This window comes from Anser cygnoides, chromosome 1, assembly GCF_040182565.1.
Source record: "Anser cygnoides isolate HZ-2024a breed goose chromosome 1, Taihu_goose_T2T_genome, whole genome shotgun sequence".
In the NCBI taxonomy this organism is placed as follows: domain Eukaryota; kingdom Metazoa; phylum Chordata; class Aves; order Anseriformes; family Anatidae; genus Anser; species Anser cygnoides.
In genome coordinates, this window is record NC_089873.1 from 117,614,879 (window position 1) to 117,637,291 (window position 22,413).

Genomic DNA, 22,413 nt, shown 5'->3' on the forward strand with positions numbered 1-22,413 from the left:
GTGGTGGTATCGGCACCACCAGGAAGGACAGGCTTCCCCCTGCTGCATCTCAGGACCAGACCCTGCATCTAGGTGGGACATTGGGTTTGGCCTTGCACAGTTGGCCAGCTTGTGGCCTTTGGCTGAGAACATGAGGGGATCCACGTACAGGAGAGGCTGGAGAACATGAATGTTGAGCCCAAGAGGAATGAGTTCAGTCTACAAACTAACTTCTTACATGCCACAGCACATCCCCTCTCACCTCCCTCCCTCTGCGGTAGAAGCTCAGGTGGGTTTCTTGGCCTCAGGAAGATAATTTAAAATGAAGGGCTGAGAGATCCTGTGTCAAAACCTTCAGCAAGTCCACCCTGTCTGTGGTGTTTACCCCTGGACTACTAGTCTTGTTATGCTAGGGCAGACGGGAACAGCCTGCAGATACTTTCTGCTCTTTTAGCTACCCTAAAACAAAAACTCATAGGTGCACATGCTACGAAAACAGGATGTCAGCTTTTGTCAGAAAAGATCACAAGAGGTTTGAGGTTTTTAATTTTTTTTTTAGCTGCCTCTTTCTCTTTCTCTCTCTCTCTCTCTCATTTTCTTGCTCCTTCCTTCTCTTGCTCCCTCCTCCCCCCTCCCAATTTCTGTCAGCACTGAGCACAGTCAGAGGGAGAGCGGAGATGGCGGTGGCCGAGACGCAGCTGTATGCAAAGGTGGCCAACAAGCACAGGAGCAAAAGCCCCTCTGTACTCCTCGAGTCTCTCCTGGCCAAAGGATTCCCAGCTCACATCGCGTGAGTATTGCATTCGGCTACCTTTGTACAGTACAAGGTGTTTATCTTAACTACCTGAAAGCAGACAGCAGAGAGCCTGTCACCTCTCAGGAGTGATGTCTCCACATGGGGATCAGGCTTATCTTGCTTTGAAGGCCTTGTAGAGCAGCATGTATTGTTCCTATTGCTAAAACAGCCTGCTCTGGATCCATTTCTAAAAATACTGCGCATAGCAGAAGACACGCACCCTTCTGCATCTTGAGGTTGAGAGGCTTCGCAGTGAATTAAGAAGTCGATATCCGTAGTTCGTTCCTGGGATATATCCTTTCATTTTTTCCACTTACTGTTGTTATTACAAGGGAGCTACATGTGAATGTAACTTCTATCCAAAGTTTAGTTCAGGCCTGGCAAAAATCTCTTGCTGGGTTGTGTCACTGGAGATTGTTTTAAAAGAGTAAGCTTATGTGGCAAGATGCCACATAAGTCCGTCACTTTTTCTTTCTGTCCTCAATCAGGATCTTGTTCCAAAAGTATGTCCTACCTGGAAAATGTCAGGCATTATCCTTGGCAACTCCCTTAGAGGGGAGATAAGCTGGTGGCAGCACTTACAATCAGGTTAATTAAAAAGAAAGATGTTGGTCAGTCCTCCTCCAGGTATGGCACTAGTCAGACAGGGATGTTTTGCGGGGGATTTGCAAACTTTTGAAGGGCAAGTCTGGACACTATGGTTGCAGCCAGTTGTGCCACAGACTTATCAACACTAGCTGTTCAGAAAATGAATCAATTTATTTAAATGTTAAAGGAACCCTCATACAAGCATTTGAAAAAGGAGACCAATATCTATGTAGCCTCCATTTTGACTAATTGAAAATTAAAGAAGTGGAACTGGCTCTATATGTAAGTGCTGTGTTGATTTTCTAGCATATTGTCTTTAGACATGATGGCACAGCTTACAGGGAAGCTGTGGGTTCTTTCTTTCTGGTTATACCCAGTGGAATTTTAGCTGGGGAGTTGAAAATCTGGCTCATCATTTCTTTAGTAGATACAGTAAGTTTGGTCACCCCAAGGTAATGGCTAGTTTCACTTTTTTTTCCTTTTTTTTTTCCCCCTGTATGTGGTGTTCTTTAAATCCTCTTCAAAAGACTTTCTGCTATTATTGACATGGTTTTGTGCTTTCCAGGTCAAAATCAAGAAACTGTGGACAAAGTGCAATGCAAGTCAACATAAATTGACAAAATGTTCAAAAGCACTTTGTTTCTTTTTTTATTTGTCTTTATCGACTTTAAGACATTCAAAATTTGGATGACATTTTATAAAAGCTTTTAGCTGTCTCTTTAGTTCCTAGATTCAACCGCAAATGAAAGTACTGAAAAATTGTTCTTTTGTGATGTCCTGGCCCGATAAAAATAGGGCTTGTTGGAAATATTATGAAACCTTTCATAATGTAGCAGCATGCAAAAGAAACATTTTCAGAAAGAACAAAAAATACATACTTGAGGGTCAAGCCTAGCATCAGATCAGAAAAATGGACCTCTCATGCTTAGACAGAACTGAACCATGCCAGCAGTTTTCTGCTTTAAGGAAGAGCCAGCTTATTCTCCCTGTAAAGATACCATTTTTAATACAGATTTTCAAGGATTTATTCCTACTGTTTATCTGAAAGACTTTGGAATATACAGAATTTATCTTAAGCATTATCTTTCAAATGTTCGTCTTGGAAGCACGGGGATGTTTAGTTAAAACCTAATGTTCTGCTTAAAGTGAGGGCTGAATAAACCCTGTTGCAAAGTACCTACAACCAACTCATATGATGGGATGCAAGGCAGGAATAGGCACAGAGGGGAGTACGAGGGAGCAAGATGTTGCTGAGCATCATGACAGGCTGTGGTCTCAGGTCACCATTTGTCTTATTACTTTTATGATTGTGCAGGCCCTATGATAAAGAAAAGCTGAAGTCAAGCTCTGTTTGCAAAGTCAAGCTCTTTCAAAAGTGCTCGTTTCTGAATGGGAGGAGCAGCACGGCATGAAGTGATAAAACACTTGCACTGAGGTGTAGCAAGTGGGTGACAAAGGCTGGCATCACCAGCAGAGCAGGAAAGGCTGTGTGGGGAGCACAACAAAAACATTTGTATTTGATGTGATGGAGAAAGGGGAGTCAGTAGAGTAGCAGAAGTGCAGGTGCTACTTAAACACTGGGGATCCTTCAGCTTCCAAAAATTTACCATTAGGCACAAAAACTTGTTCATATGAAGAACATAGTTGTCATTTTGAAAGATCTAAGGAGAAAAGGAAATGTAAATCAAATTTGATCCCAGAGAATGACAGTTGCGTAAGTGAGAGAAAACTGAGACATTGTCCCTTATCTTAGACTGAACTGTTGGCTTAGATCTCACTCTCTTCTGGGCTACAGAAATCCTCAATCTAGATTTTCAAACCCCAGTGTAAGTATGTTTTGCTTTGGTTGTATGTGTGGACTTGAGCCTGGCATTTGAATCTGGGCTTATCATTAACAAAAACCTTATCCCATGAGCAGAGCAAACACTGGTCTTACAGTATGTGGAGGGATGGCTTACCCAAATCTAAGGAAATCCATGTAATGAGTAGGACTACTGAGGAAACATCTCCAGAATATATCCTGTGGACATTGTGTGGACAGTTTACCATTCTTCAAGGCATTAAAGACTTGCAGTGGAACAATTTGTCTGGAGGGCTTCAAGAACATTAACATTTGCCAGGAATAACCTAGTCATTACAGGTCCTGTCTGTGCTGGAAAAGAGACTCAGTGACCACAGCATGTCCATTCTTCTTTATTTTCTAGAAGTCACAGGAAACAAAGTTTAATGTATTCTGTTATTCTGATGAATCTATTTTGTTTTCTTCTAGGCAAAAAGCCTTGGCTGCTACTGGTCAAAAGACAATAGAAGAAGCTGCAAAATGGTAAGCACCAGTGATTTCTACAGTGTGCTTTCACATTAAAACTGACTAAAAACACTTGTTCACATGCTGATTCTGCCACTCAATTTAAAGTTGGCTGCTGTTAAAAACCCTGCATATGAGGTGGGCGTTTTTTGTTTGTTTGTTTTTTCATTTTAATTCATGCAAAGAAAGAAATAATTTTATTTGTGCGTATTCTGAGTAGCAAGGTTATTTGCAGAAAGCCTAAGGTAAATCAAGAGCTGGGTAGCAAAGGGCAGTCTTGGGCACAAGCAGCTATTTTTCCCACAGTGACGTTTCATGGGACCTGTTGCTCTGGACAGACACTTGTCCTCAGTTTAACCTCCTGCTTAATTTTCAACTTGGCTGCCAAGTTCTGCTCATTGCAAAGGCACCACAGGCTCCTTGACTGGGGGAATGCATTGGGGCATGTCCAGGAAGGCACTCAGAGATGCACCAGGGTAAATGTCTGTCTTGGCACAGCACTCACAGCTTGTGGGACCTCCTGGTGTGCACCCTTGGGCAACAGGTACGGGGTCACACGGTAATATCTGTCCTCTCCATCCCTAAGGAAAGGAGGAAGGAAACAAGGAAAAATATCTGTAAAAGAGTGGCTGCAGTTACAGAGCCATGTAGTGCCAACGTGGGGTTAAATGGCAATGACTGAAGGCAAACAGACCATATTCTTCCCTTGAGAAAGTCATTACAAAATAAGCTGAAAGGCTGATGGTCAGAGGGAGGTATCGTTAGAGCCATAATCACTTGTTAGCCTTGACAACCCCCCTTCAAGTTTTTTTATTTGTCTGTACCAAGACTCCCACGGAGTGGTCACTCTGTTATCAGAATGTTGATAATTCACTTTTTTGTTTTAATCCATTCTCAAATACAAGCTAATCTTTCTTGGGTTTTGTCTTCCTTTTTGGGAGGAGGTTTTTTTTTTGGTTTTGGTTTTTTTTTTTTTTAGGTTGTTTGGTTGGTTTGATTGCTTTGTTCTTGAAAGCTAGACAGAACATTTCAGAGTAATATGTTCTTCCCAAAGCTTTGTCAAGGATGCCACTAGGCTTTCTGAAATTCACCCCAGTCCCAAAGCTGTGAAGCCAAACACAGAGCATGTGCAGAACAAGGTGGAGTATATCATCACCTGGGATACAAGCTTCTGATCTTTGCCTGTGCATTTCTGATTTGTCTTGTTCACTGTTGTTAGGTCTGAAACAATATGCCAGGTCTTCTTGAGTATTCTTTTAATCTTTGATTATTTTTCATTTTGTCATCTTTCTACCCACCGCCTTTTTTTCCTCCTCCTGTCCTCTGTTTGCAGTCATGAAAAAGGGGGAGAAATAATCCTAAAAACCTAAAAATCTTTTTTTTTTCTTTCTTTTGCTTTCAGACATTGAAAGAATTGAAGGTACTTAATAAAATGCAGAGTACACACACACACACAAAAGGCTGAAGAAAAACAAAACAGTAAAGGCCTTTACAGCTCCATTGGTTAGTATATGAGAGAAATGTTATAAGCAGATTTCATTTTAGCTTTTCATTTGTAAGAAAGTACCAACTTTGTGTTTCCTTTTTCTAGTTTCTACTATGGATGTCTTCAGCCAAGGAAAGAAAAATAAGCGGTGCATATGCTTACACTGTGTGACGTGCTTTTGATTTCAGGTTGCACTCTCACTGCAATGATCCCTCTTTGGATGACCCAATCCCTCAGGAGTATGCTCTTTACTTGTGTCCCACCGGCTGCTTCTATAACCGCCTGCAGGAGTTTTGGAAAGAGAGCAAGCGACAGTGTGGGAAAAACAGAGCCCATGAGATTTTCCCTCACGTCACTCTCTGTGACTTCTTCACGGTAAGGCACAAAAAATGTGCAAGGGTCAAACTGACCACTGGTGAAACTGGACCACCTGGCATTCTTTTACACTAGAACAACTCCATGGTAGTCAAGCTGACGTGACCCACATCCAGGGTGAGGAGCCCTGGCACAGGCTGCCCAGAGAGCTGTGGGGTCTCCTCCTTGGGGATCTCCAAAAGCCGCCTGGGCACGGCCCTGGGCAGCCTGCGCTGGGTGGCCCTGCTTGGGCAGGGCTTGGAGCAGGTGGCCTCCAGGGGTCCCTTCCCACCTCACCCACCCTGTGATCCTGTGATCCCATGGTCTGTGATGTTAAACCTTCCTGCCTCGGGTGACAGTGGCTGTGTTCAGACAACTGTGCAGCAGGGACAGAGTTAGCACTGGATGTAGACAGCTTTAATATTAGGCCTATGGCAATCTCATGGAAACTCCTGCCTCCCCAGTGAGCCCCAGCCAGTAGGCCGTAGCTATGGTGGGGTGAGCCAGCTTTTATACTTTCTGTGGAAGCTTGGCCATTGTGAAAAAGAGAGAAGCAGAATGCACAGGGATAGAAGGAGCATAGGCTGCAGACATGGAGTATAATCTGGCAGTGCAATTGAGTCATTTCCTCAATAATTTTACATGGAAATTAGGCTCCTGACCTGGACTCCTGGTTAGTTATTTTCTGCTTCTGGATGCTCCTGTCCTCCTAGGTGGTCTTCTGAATGCTGAGTAACCCTTCAGCAAACATCTCAGTAAGGCTGCTTCCCCTGTGGGAGTGAATGTGCCAGTATCAGCAATGACCAGCAAAGAGTCACTGGTCTAGACAAACTCTGGAGCTACCTGGAATCCAGTTTTTGCATGTTGTTGATGCTGACCATGAACATCAGCTTCATCTGAGATGCACTGAGAAAGAGATGAGATAGAGCAGTTGCACAAAATTATTATGTTAATTATTTTTCATGCTAAACCATGCTGCTAAGCATAGACAGTGAAAATACAAGTATTTTGCTGCAAAATACTGAATAGCACAGTATCCGGCGGCCATTAACCACAATTACGAAGAGTAAAATCCATTAATTAACAATGAATGCCATGCTCTTGAAAAGTGGCAAGTTAAAAGGCCTGACCCTGGAAGAGATGACTGAATTGTATCCCCCACCTCGTGCACCTCAGCCCTGTTTCGGGTAGCATATTTCTAGGGATAAATGCACTCTCCAGTGCTATTCTCTGTTCCTCAGCTGTCAGCAAGAGCTGACCTGGGTGCTTCACACGTAGAAAGCGAGACCCACTGACCTGGCACCCACCTCCTCCTCCCAGCCCAGCCTCTCCTGTTTCCTGATGCCCCACGTCTCTTGCATCGCATGGACTTGTCAGCCTTGGAGGAGCACAGCACTTATCCTGGGTGCAGGCTCCCACCCGCCCCTGTCCTGCCCAGCCCAGCCTGCTGGTGCCCTCTCAGTGCATCGCTCCTCACCTCGCCTGAGCCTCACCAAGCACTGGGTTTATGGCCTGAGAAATACTTGAGAGAGAAAGACTGTCTAAGCAGGAGGAGGAGGTGTTTTGTAGCTCCTTTCTTCTCTTCTGCAGCTTGATCCAGTGCAGAAGCCAAATGGGGCAAATAGCACTGCCATGGAGAGTAAAACAGTGTGGAAAGGAAGCATCATTAATGTCTGTGCTTTTGGCTGGATGGCAAAATTCCATTTTTATCTATCCACTTCTTAAATTGCTTAATTGCCACTTTTTGTCGAAGCATGGCTTTGTACAATCCTTTAATTTGCTGTGATTAGAGCATTAAAGATCATAATTACAAAGATTCCTAATTAACTTTCCTGTGTATGTTGCTCAGCATCTGAGATGTTAAAGTTTTAACCAGAGTGATTCCAGCTAAGGACTGTAGGATAACAATAATACAAATTCTTACTTAGAATTGAAAAGAGACATCATGATCCCTGCCTCATTTCAGATTGGCTGGTGCGCACCTGTCAGATCTTTTGGTTCTTTTCTACCCTGGCTAGATACAAATAAAGGTAAAAGATCCCATCTCCTATTATAGCACCAGGTTACTGTGCTGCCCAAGCTGACTGATATGAATGATTTTAATACCAGGAATTTCAGGCAAGTTTGTAAGTGCGTTGTCTTTCTTGGGAAATAATGCCTCTCATGTTTTCTGGTGTTACTGTACGAGACAGGCTACCGGAGTGGCTGTTGGTCTGGTGGGTGAAAGATGCTCCTCCTCTGTTTTCTTTCAGTGCGAAGACCAGAAAGTGGAGTTACTGTACGACATCTTAAAGCAAATCGTCAACAACTTTTCACAAAAATTTCCGCAAACTATTTCCCTATCACTACATTCATCCACCAGCTACCTTGGTTTCTTTATCAGCGACAGCCACGCAAATATCCTCAAAGAGATTGCTGTGGCCTTCTCTTCAGAGGCTTCAGCCCTGGCAGGTAGGATCAACATCGGAGGGAAAATGGGTGGCTTGTCACACAAATGCTTAGACATGACACTGAAACCAACTCCTGTGTCTCCGCAGCAGCCTAGCAGATGTTTTACTGCAACTTTCCTCCTACAGATTCAAAAATAACTTGGCATGGGGAGATTGTTGTAGACTCTGAAGATAGAATGCTTTTCGCTAGAAGGTTTCGTTTTAGCTGAACTCAATGGGCAAGAAAAAAGAAAAACGCGAAAAGCTTTTATAAATTTCTTCTTCTTTAAGAAATCTAGTCAAAGGTTTTACTTGGTTTGGCTTTCTTTTCATGATCCACACACTGAAGTGTTTGGCTGTGTAACTAGAGAGGCCATTGATTGGGATGTCCAAGACAAGCAGGGATTTAATCCTCCCTATCTCAAGACCTACATACCCATCTTTTCTTCACCACAGACCAGTGTCATGATTGCGAGGGGACAGAAGAAAAAGAGAAAAAATGTGTCTGGAGGAAATAAACCAAATCCTAATTATGCTTAGTTCTCCATCTCACATGCAGCTTTGGGAAGACAGCAGACCTTTCTGTCTTGGGGATGCTCTACCCTCTGTGGCCAGGCTGAGGAGGAAGGCAGAAATGAAAATGCAAAGAAATGCAGCCTGGCAGGCCTGGGTTTTCCCTAGTGCTCACATAAGTCCTTCTCCTCCTGAAACTGAGTCACCCATCTCCTTTCAGTGGTTATGTGCCAGCTGGGGATCTCCCGCACCCCCAGATTTTTTCAATCGAAGCATAGCAAGGGCAAACAAATATTTTACACTCATATCACCAGCGGGTGAAGTGCCTTGTACGTTAGCAGTTGTCAAGGTAACAAATTAAATAAGGAAATAGAAAAATATATTTAAAATCAGGCCTGCAACACTAAAGAAGGAAGACCTAAAGAAAAGAAGTAAAGCCCTAGGAGCAGGCACGTACTTCCAGACACTGGTGCAATGAGCACTATAGAAATTTTCCGAACGACACTGAGAAACTGCATCTTCAGCGGAGACTGAAGGGATGATGCCCCAGAATAGCTTGGTCTGGGAGAAGAGAATTTGATACTTCTTAGACTGGGAAAGGAAATCAAACATTTTGTTTTGTTTTATTTTTCTTTTTTCTCACAGCTGAAGCTAAGGGGCAAATCCAGTCCAGATTTCTGATTTATTTTGGCATTATTAAAGCCATGACATCCAACAAAACGATTCAGTAAAATTACGATCTACTCTACTACTAATTACTAAGATATTTCCTGTATAATACAAAGCATGTAGGATGAAACAAGAAGAGGAGCTTTCCTTCACTTCTGTGTTGTGATGTGAAGCTGATTGCTTTATTCCTAGATTGCCATGTGAAGCCCTGCCTAAAGCAGCTCCACCTTACCTTGGCTCACAAGTTCTGTCCTCACCACCAGAAGACTTTGGAGCAACTAGCCAAATGCATTAACCCGGGGGAGACCTGCCAGTGGGTAGCAGCTCTCTACTCAAGAGACATGCGTTTTGTGCATTACCAGGTACTGTCATCAGATTTATTTAGTTTTCCGAGTCTGTGGTTAGAATATTTCCTACACTTATTTTGCTTTTTTTTTTCTTTTTCCATAAAGAAGTCAGTACATGCACAGTACAGTCCTTCAAAATGCATGGTTGTTCCAAGTACTTCTTTGGGCTGAAAAGCTGTACTCTTGAGTCTGTAGGAGATATGTTTATGGTTACCTGCTTGACCTGCGTGTCAGCAAGATCTGATTCCAAACTCCAGCAGAAGAACTCACAATTAGCTATGAGAAAATAAAAGAGACTGGAAGTGATGACTTTTGAACAGTTGCTAGGATCTGTCAGATTACAGCTCTGCAGTAAAATGTTATTCAGCAGAATTAGTTTTCTTGATTGTTGAACCATGATGCGCCAGTGAGCAGGGCACAGTTGTCCCTGATGATCTTCGGCTTAACAGACTCCCAGTTAAAAATAGTCAATATTTTTCTGGTTCTCATTTCCAAATTTAAACTACGGAAGGATAAACCGTTGGTATTTTTCAATCAGATCAGTGTTTCGTTTTATTTCAAGTCTCATATTGGGTTTTGGTCATACTCAGGAGAGCTGCAAATAATCCCCAAAATAGCTGATAAAGATTTTGCTATGCCTGCTTTCAAATAAGCCTATACTAGTTACAGGAAAAAAGCAATTTTATGAATACCAAGTGCCTATTTTTACACGCACTCCATACCCATTTTTATGTATCTGCTGAAAGAGCAAGCTGCAGTGCAGGAAATGGTGCTGGTGGCTGTGTCCAGTGAAGGGTTGAGCACATGTCCCCCATTTGCTGCCACCCCTGCAACAGCGAGCTCCACCCTGACCCTGCTCTGTCCTTCCCCAGACGCTGAGGGCCCTCTTCCAGTACAAGCCCCAGAACATCGACGAGCTCATGATGAACGCCGGGGACTTCATCTACGTCGACCCAACGCAGCAGTCCGATGTCAGCGAAGGCTGGGTCATCGGGACCTCGCACCGTACCGGCTGCAGGGGTTTTCTTCCTGAAAACTACACAGAGAGAGCCAATGAGTCAGACACATGGGTTAAGCACAGGTTGGTTGCGATCCTCGCCACAGGTGCTGGGGCTTCGTGGGTGCTGCTTGCTTTGTGTAGTTGGTTCTCCTCCTCACTGCCAGCTGTGGGCTGCCAGGAGAAAGCTGGAGGTGGGGTGGAATGGGGATAGCAGAGGGGGTCCTCAGGGTCTGGTTGGGAAGATGAGATTTCTGAATGGAAAGGGATAGGACATGCACCCATGGAAACCCGGAGTCCAGCTGCTCAAAGGATGGCCTCTCTCTGCTCTCAAATAACCTGAACATCCTAATGAATTTTAAAAGTCCACATTCCTTAGAGTAGACTGGGCCTTCAGCATGGCTTCCAGCTTTCTTTTTTTTTTTTTTTTTCTTTCTTCTTTCACATCTTTTCAAGAGGTTGCAAAGCAAACTTGAAATGAAACCACGCGAATGTTACTCTACCACCATGCGCCCACCCTTGCCTTGTCAATTCAACCTGTATCAGCAGGCATCTGCCTGGCTTCCTGCGCTTTGCTCTGCAGCTGACAGCGTGGCTGATGCTACTTGTAGATTAGAGCTAGTTTTTCGGAGCAGGAGGTGTAGGTGCGGTCCTTGCTGAGCTCTCAGAGGCAGAGAGGAGGCGAACAGGTAGTGTTTCCTGCTTGAAGCTCACACTTCAGAAGGGTTACACCCAATACATGCCATCAGTTTGTATTATTTTAGCCACATTTTTACCAGACAGACTATAACTCAAGAGCAAAGTGGTAAACTAGAATGCATGTCTGTGAAAAATATTGAGTGGAATATGCATTGTGGCTATCATGCCTGTGGACAAAACTGTGACTTAAAAATCCCCTCTTTTTTTTGTGTGTGTGCCCATATGTTTGTTTGTGCGTGTATTTGTGTGTGTTGCTTCTGCCTTTTCTACAGGGAATATGCTTTTGTACCAGGTTCAAAATTTGTCACCCAGTCTGCAAATGAACCTAATGTAAAGCCGAACGGAGAAGTCCATAATCCTGTTACATCAAGGAGTGTAACCAATATTCTTTCACTTCAGGTAGTTGTGTTTTTTTATTTCTTATCTTTGCCATGTAGTTGTGCAGATATGCTATTAAGTAAAGCCATTTATAAAATTTAATAGTATCTTCCTGGTTCTCCTTAATATTTTCATATCATGTTATAATAAATATATATAATATTGCAAATTTAAAATTAAAAATTAAATTAAATATGCATACACTCACACTGCACATTATAATATCTCATATACATTTTGTAGTATATACAATGTGGTATTACCCTTGCCTTCTTTCATAAAACTCTGTTGCTGCCATAGTAGCCCAGCACACAAATTTTCTGTGCACAGATGCACAACACAGGCTGTGCAGAGGTACAGTGACAAGACTGACAAGTAAGGTGCAGACACATCTTCCCCTGTCTTTCAAATGGTTTCATTGCAGAGTAACTAGAGCAGTATCAGGCTCGTTGTTCATTGTTACTTTTATGCCCAGATTCTACAGATGGCACGCTGGTGGTTTATGTACTCATGGATACACTTATCACATGTAAATGTTTCATCTTCTTTAATGTTTTAGGTACATAGCTAATGCAAATAACTGCACAGACCTGCAGAAAGAACAGCTATCTGAACAAGTTAGGAGCACTGGGATTATGTTTTTGTCCCATTTCAAAGCTGATGTATCAACTTTTCCCAGGTTTCCCAAACAGTTCCTGGTAGGAAGAGCAAAATCGAGAGGAACTCTGGCTTTTCCCTACAGCATGTTTGCTGCTACGCTGCCTTATTAGCTCTGACTTTCAGGGTGGCCAAGACAGTCCTTTCCATCACAGGCCTTTCCTGACATGCTGCAGAGACCCCTTTGGTCTTGCTGGTCCTGCTGGGAGTGTTCTCCCCATGCTGGGGGATAAGCCCAGGTTCCTTTGTGTTGATGTCAGAGAAACTTGAGAGCGCCCTGAGGGAACTTCCATCCTGGGGGCCCCCAGGACAACTGTGCATACGGCTGTTAGACAGACACTTCTGCAAGAGCCACGTCTTCCCACCAGCTCTTGAGTGCTCTTGGCCCCCTTATCTATCTCAGATCTGTGGCAGAGGCACTGCTTGGCCTGAGGAACGCTCTTTGCAGATGTGCACGTCTTCAGTCTAGGAGCTTCCCCAGCCTCTGAGCTCCCCCCAAACAGAAAAAGCAAGACCACAAAACCTTAGTTTTAAACTCTGACCTCATGGCGGTTGATTAGTGCCTTATGGCAGAAATGCAGTAGTGTTTAGCAAAATACATATATCTCATACCACTTCTTAAGAATTCCCTTCTCTGCTAATGAAGATACACATCACTAAACTCTGTGTTGCAGCAGTAATGCTGCGAGGGGTTGCTGTTGAAAAAGATTTAAAGCCTTTGAGCTGTTCCTCTTTATCTTTTCATCTCTATCTACGTTCATTGTAAACTAACCCCAAAACAATTAGAATGTAATTGTAGTTCCATGCACACTGAGGAAAAATGTGGCCTTACAGGAGATCTGGGTTCACTGTTAACTTGACCGTGCACTGTCAGAAAAGTGTGAAACTGGTATTTTCAGTAGGAAAAGAAACACTTAAACCACATAGCTAATTTCCCTCTTTTGTTTATACCAACTACACAATAAAAACTAGAATTATAATCCCTTCCCACACTGGAATTAAAAGATTTAGCAGCACTACCTTTCACTAGTGTAAACAGAGAGTTAAAACCTAACATGAAGATCAGGGATATTCTTCATTTGCCTTCAACAGAGAGCCAGTCAGGGTTACTATTTTCATAAAAATATATGTTTTAACAATTCCTTTCTCTCCCCTTTCTGTGCTTGTTATAAACCTCTTAGGACAGCACTGCTGTTCCTTGCTCTGTTGGGCAGCATCCATGAATCCAGACTTTTCATGCAGGCTATATATAATGTAACAGAAAGCAATTTTTATACAGCTTTCTCAGAACGCCACTCTGCGAAGAGGTGTGCTGGTGATGCGCCATGGGGAAAGAGTTGATCAGGTCTTCGGGAAATCTTGGCTTCAACAGTGCTTAACTGCAGATGGTGAGTAAGATAATGGGAGGATCTTAGCAAATCTGAACTAAATTTACTGAGTAATGGGTACAAAATTTCAGTCTCCTAGGTGTAGATGTAAATGCTGACACAAAAGAGTGACTAACTTTGCACAGCCAGGCACAACATGGTTTTGACCTGTATTTCATAATGTCCTACGGATTCATATGTCTCACTGGGGGATGCACAGAGCATGAAATCTCTACCACTAGTCACTCAGTTGAACCAGGTGGTGTTTATCAGATCCCTTCACATTTCTGTGCTCGACACAGTGTCAATGATCTGTTGACAGTGTGCATCCCTAGCCAAACTTGCAGAGGAAGAGCAAGAGCAAACCATGGTGGAAATGACACATCAACACAGAACTAAATGAAAAGTTGAATTTCCTGGCACTCTCTCTGTCGCTGTCAAAAAAATATTTGTGGTGGAGAAAACCAACCTAGAGCAGGGAAGTATGTATTGGGAGGAAGAAGGGGAACAAGAAGGAGGGGGTGTTCGGAAGGAAGCTTTATGTCGACAGACTCCTTTGTTATGCTGGAGATCGTCTATATTATATGTGTGAAACTCATACTAGATAATGAGGCCAGTACCTTCCAGCTTCAAAATCGATTCATTGGTTTCATTTTTCTTCAATGGAAATGTTTTTGGCAATGGCAAAAGAATATTGATAGTGGATTTTTTTTTCATTTGGGTCCCACAAAGCCAAATTCTCATGACTCTCATGACTTCTTGGCCTCTTTCTTCTCCACTCCCTTCTTTATCTCCTTCAGAGCTTGCATAAGAGGTGCTCTTTTGTTAGGACAGGTGGTTTCCCAAGTCAGTGTTGTGACCTTAAAACATGTTCTCTTTAAGGTAATAGTAGTCACTGGGGGTTTTCATCAGTGAGACGCTATGTCTGTACTGCTGAACTGATCCTGTACGCATTAAAGTTCAGGCCCTGACCCATGATCCCCCACATCACTTGGCTATTAGCTCTCTCCTCGGCATGGTCTTGGTTGATGGCAGCTTCCCCTCACCCCTAGATTCTCGGCAAGTTTTGGAGAGAGCACAGACCAGCACCCATTGTCAGTGTTCAGTGTGGGTGTTGGAGGTAGAGGGAAGGGAGATTAGCTCTTCAGGCAGGTGCCCTGCTGCATCATTTGCCCTCATGGCCAGAGAAGGGGCCCCGGCCTGTTCTATTTGCCAGCAGAGGTGTAACTCTGGGCTGAGAATTCAAAAGAAATAGAGCCATTACAACGAAATGCAGACTGTATGTACAGCTGCTGCCTCCCTCATACCACAGTAAAATGTTCCACCTCGTTTCAGGAAAATACTACAGAGCAGACCTCAACTTTCCTCCCACCCTACCAAAACGGAAAGACAGCATGAAGCATTTTGAGCAAGATCCTCCTTTATCTTGCTGTGGTATTTTCCAGTCAAGACTTATAGGTAAGGTGGATAATATCTTAAAGCAAATGTAAGGTTTTGGGAAGCAGGCTTTTTTATCATCTGCCAAAGCTCATATTGGCTTTGTAGCAGAAATACTTCCTAGCAGCACTCCTTTTGGTAACATCTTCTTTTTTGCCATCTTCTTGATGGGCAACCGCTGCAAGATCTTGTTGAATAGTAAAATGAGGCTAGTAGAATAATAAAATAACAAGGCTGGTTGCTCATCTTGGAGATTCAGACTGCTAGTTCCTGGCAAATTTAAAAGAAAGAAACTACAGCACTAGCTGTGTCCTGCTTCAAGTCTGCAAGGGACTAACGTCTTACTCAGTGGTCACTGAGTGAAGGGGCTGGCTGGAGGACACAGCTTCATGGTCAGCAGATTGTGGTCATCTCATCACAGATAACTGCCAGGTGGCTGATATGGGTTAGTCTGACTCAATTTACTCACCAGACAAAGTTTCTGCTCCCTGAGCTTGCATGCCTGACTTTGACAAAGAAATCTGGTGCAAGTGCTTATCTCTGATGGTTCAGATACAAAGAGACCGCCAAATACCTTGCTATTTGCATGTTTGGAGTGCATCTGCTGTAATTACCCTTCCTACGCTTGGTCCCAGCTGTTTTTTGCAGAAAATATTTTGCAGCAGTTTCTCATCTATGACGATTTGTAAAAGACCACCTCACATTGCTGTTCCCACCAGGGGAAGCTCTGCTGGACCAGGAGGTGGCAGTCAGCTACATCTACTCGTCACCTGCCCTCCGCTGCGTACAGACAGCCCATCTTGTGCTTCAGGGTAAGGCAGAAAATCTGATCGCATGCTTTCGCCACTGTGAGAATGTCTTTGTCAAACTTCTTTGAAGTCTCTAGGATGAGCAATTGAGAAGATGTACAGCTCTGTGTTTATTTCATGTCGTATTTAATCAGGGAAGACAAGGCTTTTTTGTCTGGCTGGTAATATAGGCAGCAATAAACCTGCTGCCAGGTGTATGATCTGAAGAGCTCTATCCTATTAACTCTAACCCTCTCTCTTTAAACTGATGTTATATGAAATGGAGGCATTTCACATAAATGGACTCTGATGTTATGTGAAATGGATGCATTTCACAACAGGTTGAAGTCAGCACTAGGAGCCACAAATCAAATTACCACTGGCAGCTCTTTCAGGAAACTTTCTGAGCCAAAAAGCAAATGTTCCCAGTGCTCTGAAGTATACCTATTTGAATCAGGGAACATGACATTCTCCTCAAAAAGTTTGCCTTTGCAAGCCAAATGATTTTACTTGTTTAGGGACATGGTTTAGTGTAGACTTGGCAGTTCTAGGTTAATGGTTGGACTTGATAATCTTAGAGGTCTTTTCCAACCCAAATGATTTTATGATTCTATGATACTTCCTTCATATTTTAGAACCTCTGTCCTTCCTCCTCTCCCATTCCCTCTGCTTCTCTTCTTCTTCCCTTTTCCTCACCTCTCCCCTTCAATAGGTCTGTTAAAGGTTCACAGATCATCATCTATACATCAATATTAGTAAGTGTGCATTTCTTCTGGGAACTCACGCCACTCAGTAACCTCTCTTGAGAATAATGAACAAAAGAATGCATCTTTTTACATGAGAATTCAATTTCTGACACTGTAGGATGAATTATTGCCCCAAAGAGGGTCACTAAGCAAAATGTTATATAAAAAAGGATTTTTTAAAAAAATTGATTGCAGCATTGTTGAGATTTTTTTTTCTGTTCTCTTCTGTAACTTGGAGATCCTTACAATAGAGCTCCAGGAATAACAATAATGTAAGAAATTTTGGTGCCTTAGCATCTGTCAGACAAGAATATGTTGATTTCACTTGAACAACACGATCCTCTTTTGTTCAACAATAAGTAATTCATTTTAGTAACGAAAATATTACAGCAAAGAAGGCAGAATGTGCTGCCCAAATGTAACACTTTGAGTGTACCTTTCTCTTTTTAAGGAACACTTTTTTTTTTTTTTTTTTCTTTCAGGGCTTAAATTAGACCAAAAAGTCAAAATCAGGGTGGAACCAGGACTATTTGAATGGACTAAGTGGGAAGCAAGCAAAGTAATTCCCAACTTCATGACTCTAACAGAGCTGACAGAGGCCTCCTACAAAATAGATACAAGTTACAGGTAATTGCTCCTTGTCTAGCTGGTAGAGCTGGCTCTTTTTCTCCTGAGGTACCTCCTCATGGCTTCATATGCCATAAACCATTATGGACATTGCCAAAAATGGGTCACGCTAATCAATTTCAAGCCTTCATGATCTGTTCTCATAGTAAGATATGCTGTTTGAGGTCTTATGGCAAGAATCAACTTTGCTGCTCTAACATGGAGTCACACAGGCATGTAGCATGTGCACACATATAACGAGCAGGCTCACAGGCACACATCTGATGTTTGTGTATGGGATAAGCCCTGCTCTGATGTCGCCTTCAATTCTACCACTGGGTTGAGAGAGGTGACTGCAACACAAGCCAGCTCACTACAATGAGTGTTCATGCCACATTCTGTTGGGGATGGGGGTGTTATGTTTTGACTTGCTCAAAGAGAAACACTGTGCTCAGAAAGGATTTTTGGGGGCCCCCACAGCTCAGGGAGGGGGGTGATGCCACCGCTGAGCACTCACAAACCACAGTGGAGCAGGAAATGATCAGCCTCCAGTTCAGCCCAGCTCCGCGCCCTGCTCTCGCTCGGGCTGCTCCGTACGTGCAGTGCACAGCCCGCTCCAGGAAATTGCTCAGCTAATAAAAGTTTGTGTCTGAGTTTTCTCACAAGTATAAGAAAGGAAACTTCTCAGCTCTTAATGTGTATCTTGCAATTAAGTGAGCATCTTCATTTGAAATTGCATAATGGAATAAAATTCTTAATTTTCTTTGGTCAATGTACATTCTGGTGTATTTTACCACCAACAGACCATTTTCCCTATTTTTTTCAATACATAATCACTTGCCTCAAACTTCCACAGAGCAAAGGGTGCAACTGTAGAGCAGTAGAAATTGCAGAGGAAAGCTCTGAAGCAGTGCTAACTGCAGCCTTCAGGCCCCTTGCTGCTCACTCGGGTCCAGGCAAAAACAGAGCAGATGAGCTGTAAAATTGCACATATTATGCTGCTTTTTTCCTGTCACATGCAGGGTTCAAAATCCTTGGGTTTCAGGGGGTGGCTTTACCATACTCACCCACTGCAAGGGACAGCAATCAGTTGGGTCAAGTCCTGGGCTGTTCCCTGTCAGTGGACTTAACCTGGCCAGAATTAATATTAGTTATGATTAACAATATAGTAGGAGCCTGCCACCTGGTTTTACCACTTATTTTCTAGTTCTGCAGTTTGTGCTGACGGAATGTACTGAGGTCTCACCTGTAAAAGTACACTACGATACCAAGCCCTACGACAATATATTAATCTAATCTCACTCCTGCCTATTCACTGAATAAGGAGACTATCAAATCGGTGGGGCAGTTGTTTGTAGAAAGAAATGAACACCCTGGGAGGCCAGCAGGGCCTCTCACCACCAGGAATTTGGCCTTCCCAGCTGCCTACCCTCGGCACCACTGGCCACCACGCATCAGGACACCGAAGGCTCTTCCCCCTCTTCCCAAGGATGGACACAGCTGGGGTCATGGAGGCTGCTGAGGGACCTTGGGATGTGTCTGGGCAGGATACATGGTGTTTATCATGTTTCTAACATGGTGTTATACTTAGGCATGGTTCATTGTGGTTTACATCCTTGGAAACATACTATTTTTTAATTTTAGCAGTGACAGACTTTACTATGCATTTGTCCAGCTGATATTGATATGCCTTGTCCATGGTTGATTTTGATTTGATTTGCTTACTAAGGAGGCTAACACTGAGGGACCAGCTCTTGGCAGCCTTCATGTCATCAGCATCTTGGTTTGAACCCAGTCAGGATGTCTGGAGCTGGACCACTCTGTGTGCCTGCACCCACACAAGGACAGTGGTCCTTACCAACAGAACTGCTCAAAGCACAAGCTTTTCTTAGGCATGAAATTTTTAACAGCATCCACTGTAAACTACAGGTTTAATTAAAGCACAGTTTTCCCTGCATCTGGTGCTTTATGCACTACAAGGTATAGTCATGAGATTTAATGTAAATTATTGTGGGGGAAGCTAATGCAAGCTGAGGTATCAGCACTCCAGCCAAGTCAGTGGATAAACCCAGATTCTTTTAACGAAGTGCTTCTTCTTTGGTGTTCTCATTCAATAGTGCTAACAGTGCCCAAGTATTCATCTAGATTAACATACGATTGTGATTTTATTGTCAGAAGCAACATACCACTCTCTTCTCTGGTACCATCAGAAAGTTATGAAGACTACGTAAGCAGAAGCTCTGCAGCTATAAAACAGATCATCACTGCTTGCCCCAACAAAGGTAAAGGTTTCAGATCTTTGTATATTCCATTGGACACTTTCAATACCAGGAACAGGCAGAGGTTTGCCAACAGAAACACATTTATCATGGGTAGTTTGTATTGCACAAAGTTCAAGGTAGACTTGTAGTTCTTGGCCTCATCTATACTAAATCAAAATAGATTCAGTTTATGGGATAGGGAAAAAAAAGGAAAATTAAACAGAAGACTGCTAAATTGCAAGAGTATATACTTTGCATGGTCATTCTACATCAGGATGCAGCTCAGCATAAGATAATCTATTTTTTCTGGAGAGCTGTTAGGAAATGCGTTTTCTCACTAGCTGGCATGTCTACAACACGCTAGACTTTTTCTGACCAGCACAGTACACCTTGCCACATTGCCAAAGATGTCTGCAAAGTCAAACAGCCCCAAAACAACCTTACGCCATCAGCATGGCAACCTGACAGTGCTGCAACCCCCTTACTACTTTTCTTTGCTTACTGTGGTATACCAGGTGTCATCCTCATCGTGGGCCATGGCTCCTCCTTGGCATCTTTCACCCGACCTCTGATAGGGCTCCCTGCCAAAGACAGCAGCGACTTTGCCCAGGTGGTCCGAAAGGTGAGAAGCCTTTTCATTCAGCTTGAAGCTTTCTCTTTGTGTTGCTGTACCTTTAATATGGAGCTTTCTTACGCAGCGAGGCACGTGTATAACTGCATGCCAATACCAATAACACTAGCTTTCTCCGTACAAAGGGAATCTCATGTAGTTTTAGCACAGCACTGGTGGTCAAGAGAAGCACTTTGTCCTGTTGAACAGCATGTGCCTAGTGGCTAACTCTTCAGAGGAGATTTTCATCCAGCTCCCATGGGAAGTCAGTGCCAGGTAACACCTCCACGTGAGAGGCACATGTGGAAACTTCTCCCTCTGGCACAAGCCTCCTTGATATAGAAGCAGGGCTAAGAGCCTTTCTTCTCCTCCCTGTGGTGTTGTGAGTGTGAACTGCAGCTATATTCAGTGACTCACTCAAAGTTGTATGTTTTTTGGGTCACTTCAAGTTCACAGCTTAAGTGCTCAGCTACAAAATGAAGTGGAGGAGGGTTTTCTGCCAGCTTCACAAGTGAGGCCTGCACTTGAGACTTTGTCGCAGAGGTTTTTTGTTTATTTGTGCATTAGCACCAGTGGCAGATTTTTTCACCCCCGTTTTCTTTACCATCTGCCTTGGTATTACTGACAGGAGATTTCAGTTGTTAGATATATTTTTACCACCCGCTGTCAAAGCATAAGGAGTGAACACATCTTGATCTTCAAATCCAAGCATGAGTGCAGGGTGATGACACAGGCTCAGCTATTGCACCACAGGCCTCCAGTCTGTTTTCAGTTTGTTTCAGAAGCAGCAAAATGTCCCAATATCTGTTCCCAGAATGGTCTCAGGATCTGCTCTTCTGTTCTGCTACAATGCCTCCTTCGTGTCAAAGCAATGGCCATGCTGGTAACTCCTGCTTGTGTCCTTCTTCCCTAGATCCCTTCGCTAGGCATGTGTTTCTGTGAAGAGCTCAAAGAGGGGAACAAATGGCAAATGGTTAATCCCCCAGTGAAGACATTAACTCATGGAGCAAATGCAGCATTCAACTGGAGAAATGGTATCGTGGAAGATTAGAAACCGGCTCTGTCCTTGCAGCCATTAAAAATGAGGTGAAGACAGCTTCTGGTTCAGCACAGTCCAGTAATTCATCCAGAAAAGTTACAGTGGATGGAAATTGCCCTCTCTAAGTAGTCAAAGCACAGAAAACACTTCTGAGTTTGGTGCCTAAATTTTGCTTTTGCTTCAGTGACTGAGAAAAGGAATCATGGAACTGGCATACAAGAGAGCGATGACTCTTCTGCTGGTGAAGAAAGTACTGTTAAACCTTTTCTGCAGGTACCACGTGCAACATTTAATACATACACAACTACCTGATTATAAAATCTACTGCTAAAGGCACTAAATTTGACATTGTTGCATTTTCCAAGATCAAAATACAGCTGGTAAGAATTGCCTTTGTTATTTGGATATTTTCAGATGAGCAGAGAAATTGGGACTGAAAAAAGCCATCTCCTACCCAAAGAGGAGATCATCTCTACCTAAAGCCACTTGGTTTCCTGTTGACTCCTCCAGTTCTGCAAGAGCACAGGAGGAGGGGACATACTATAGTGACACTTTATTTACCTCTTCTACAAAGGAGGTTCATTTTCTACCACAACAGCTCCCCTGCTCAGTGATTCCACAGTGATCCATATTGCAAAAGGGACTAAACAATTTGCTTCAGAGAAAACTGAACTGATTGCTTTACTGTTGCTGGGGCAAAGAAAGATGCCCTGCATTACCGTACTGGTGACAAAACCTTGACGTGAGCAACTCTAACTGCTGAATGCTTCCTGAGATGGCACTTGCAGGACAAGAGCTTTGCTTTGTGCTGTTCCGTGCCAAATTATATAAATGGTGACACAGCTGCCAAACCGGTCATCTGACAGGTCTCTGTACCTCTTCTCTTGGTTGTTGGTTTGCTTAAGGAAGTGTAGCCCCAAAATTTTATGCACAGACAGGAACATGTCTTGCCACAGAGTCAGGTTTCCTTTCTAAATGATCATTTTGGATAACTACCTCTGGGAAAGCACAAATGTTTCTTTCAAAGAGAAGAGAAAAATGGAAGTTTAACTTTCTTTCTTAGCATGACTAAAAAAAAAAAATCTCATTATCATTCTTTTTCTCCCTGCACCTTCTTGACACTTCTTTGCCTGTGTGCCTTTAGCCTAAGGGCATGCAGCAAAGCCCACCCAGCATGCAGACAGCAGGGCATCCAACAAGCACCTTTACTGGTGGGCATGGAGATCTGTCCCAGTCCTGCACCTGAAATGTTCTGTTTTGACTTCCGAGATCTGGCAAGGATGCTTGGACTCCTGCTTTTCTGACTGCTAAGGGTATGACAGGGGAGTGGGGGTGGCATGGGGCAAGGACCTGGCCCTGGGC

General features: G+C 43.3%; 1 protein-coding gene across 2 annotated transcripts; it reads left to right on the forward strand.

Moving 5' to 3' along the window:
- Positions 1–555: 555 nt before the first annotated feature.
- Positions 556–21,907, forward strand: UBASH3A (ubiquitin associated and SH3 domain containing A). 2 transcript variants are annotated; one of them, XM_048064525.2, is made up of 14 exons: positions 556–769; positions 3,633–3,686; positions 5,343–5,529; positions 7,761–7,959; positions 9,312–9,481; positions 10,339–10,547; positions 11,435–11,564; positions 13,477–13,585; positions 14,900–15,022; positions 15,721–15,813; positions 17,018–17,162; positions 19,317–19,423; positions 19,918–20,024; positions 20,926–21,907. In XM_048064525.2, the coding sequence occupies exons 1-14, from the start codon at positions 657–659 to the stop codon at positions 21,061–21,063; spliced, it is 1,884 nt and encodes a 627-aa protein (XP_047920482.2). In that variant the 5' UTR covers positions 556–656; the 3' UTR covers positions 21,064–21,907. The 2 variants fall into 2 exon arrangements, with proteins under 2 accessions (XP_047920482.2, XP_013036814.3); XM_013181360.3 differs by having other exon boundaries at positions 557–769; positions 11,435–11,561.
- Positions 21,908–22,413: the final 506 nt, after the last annotated feature.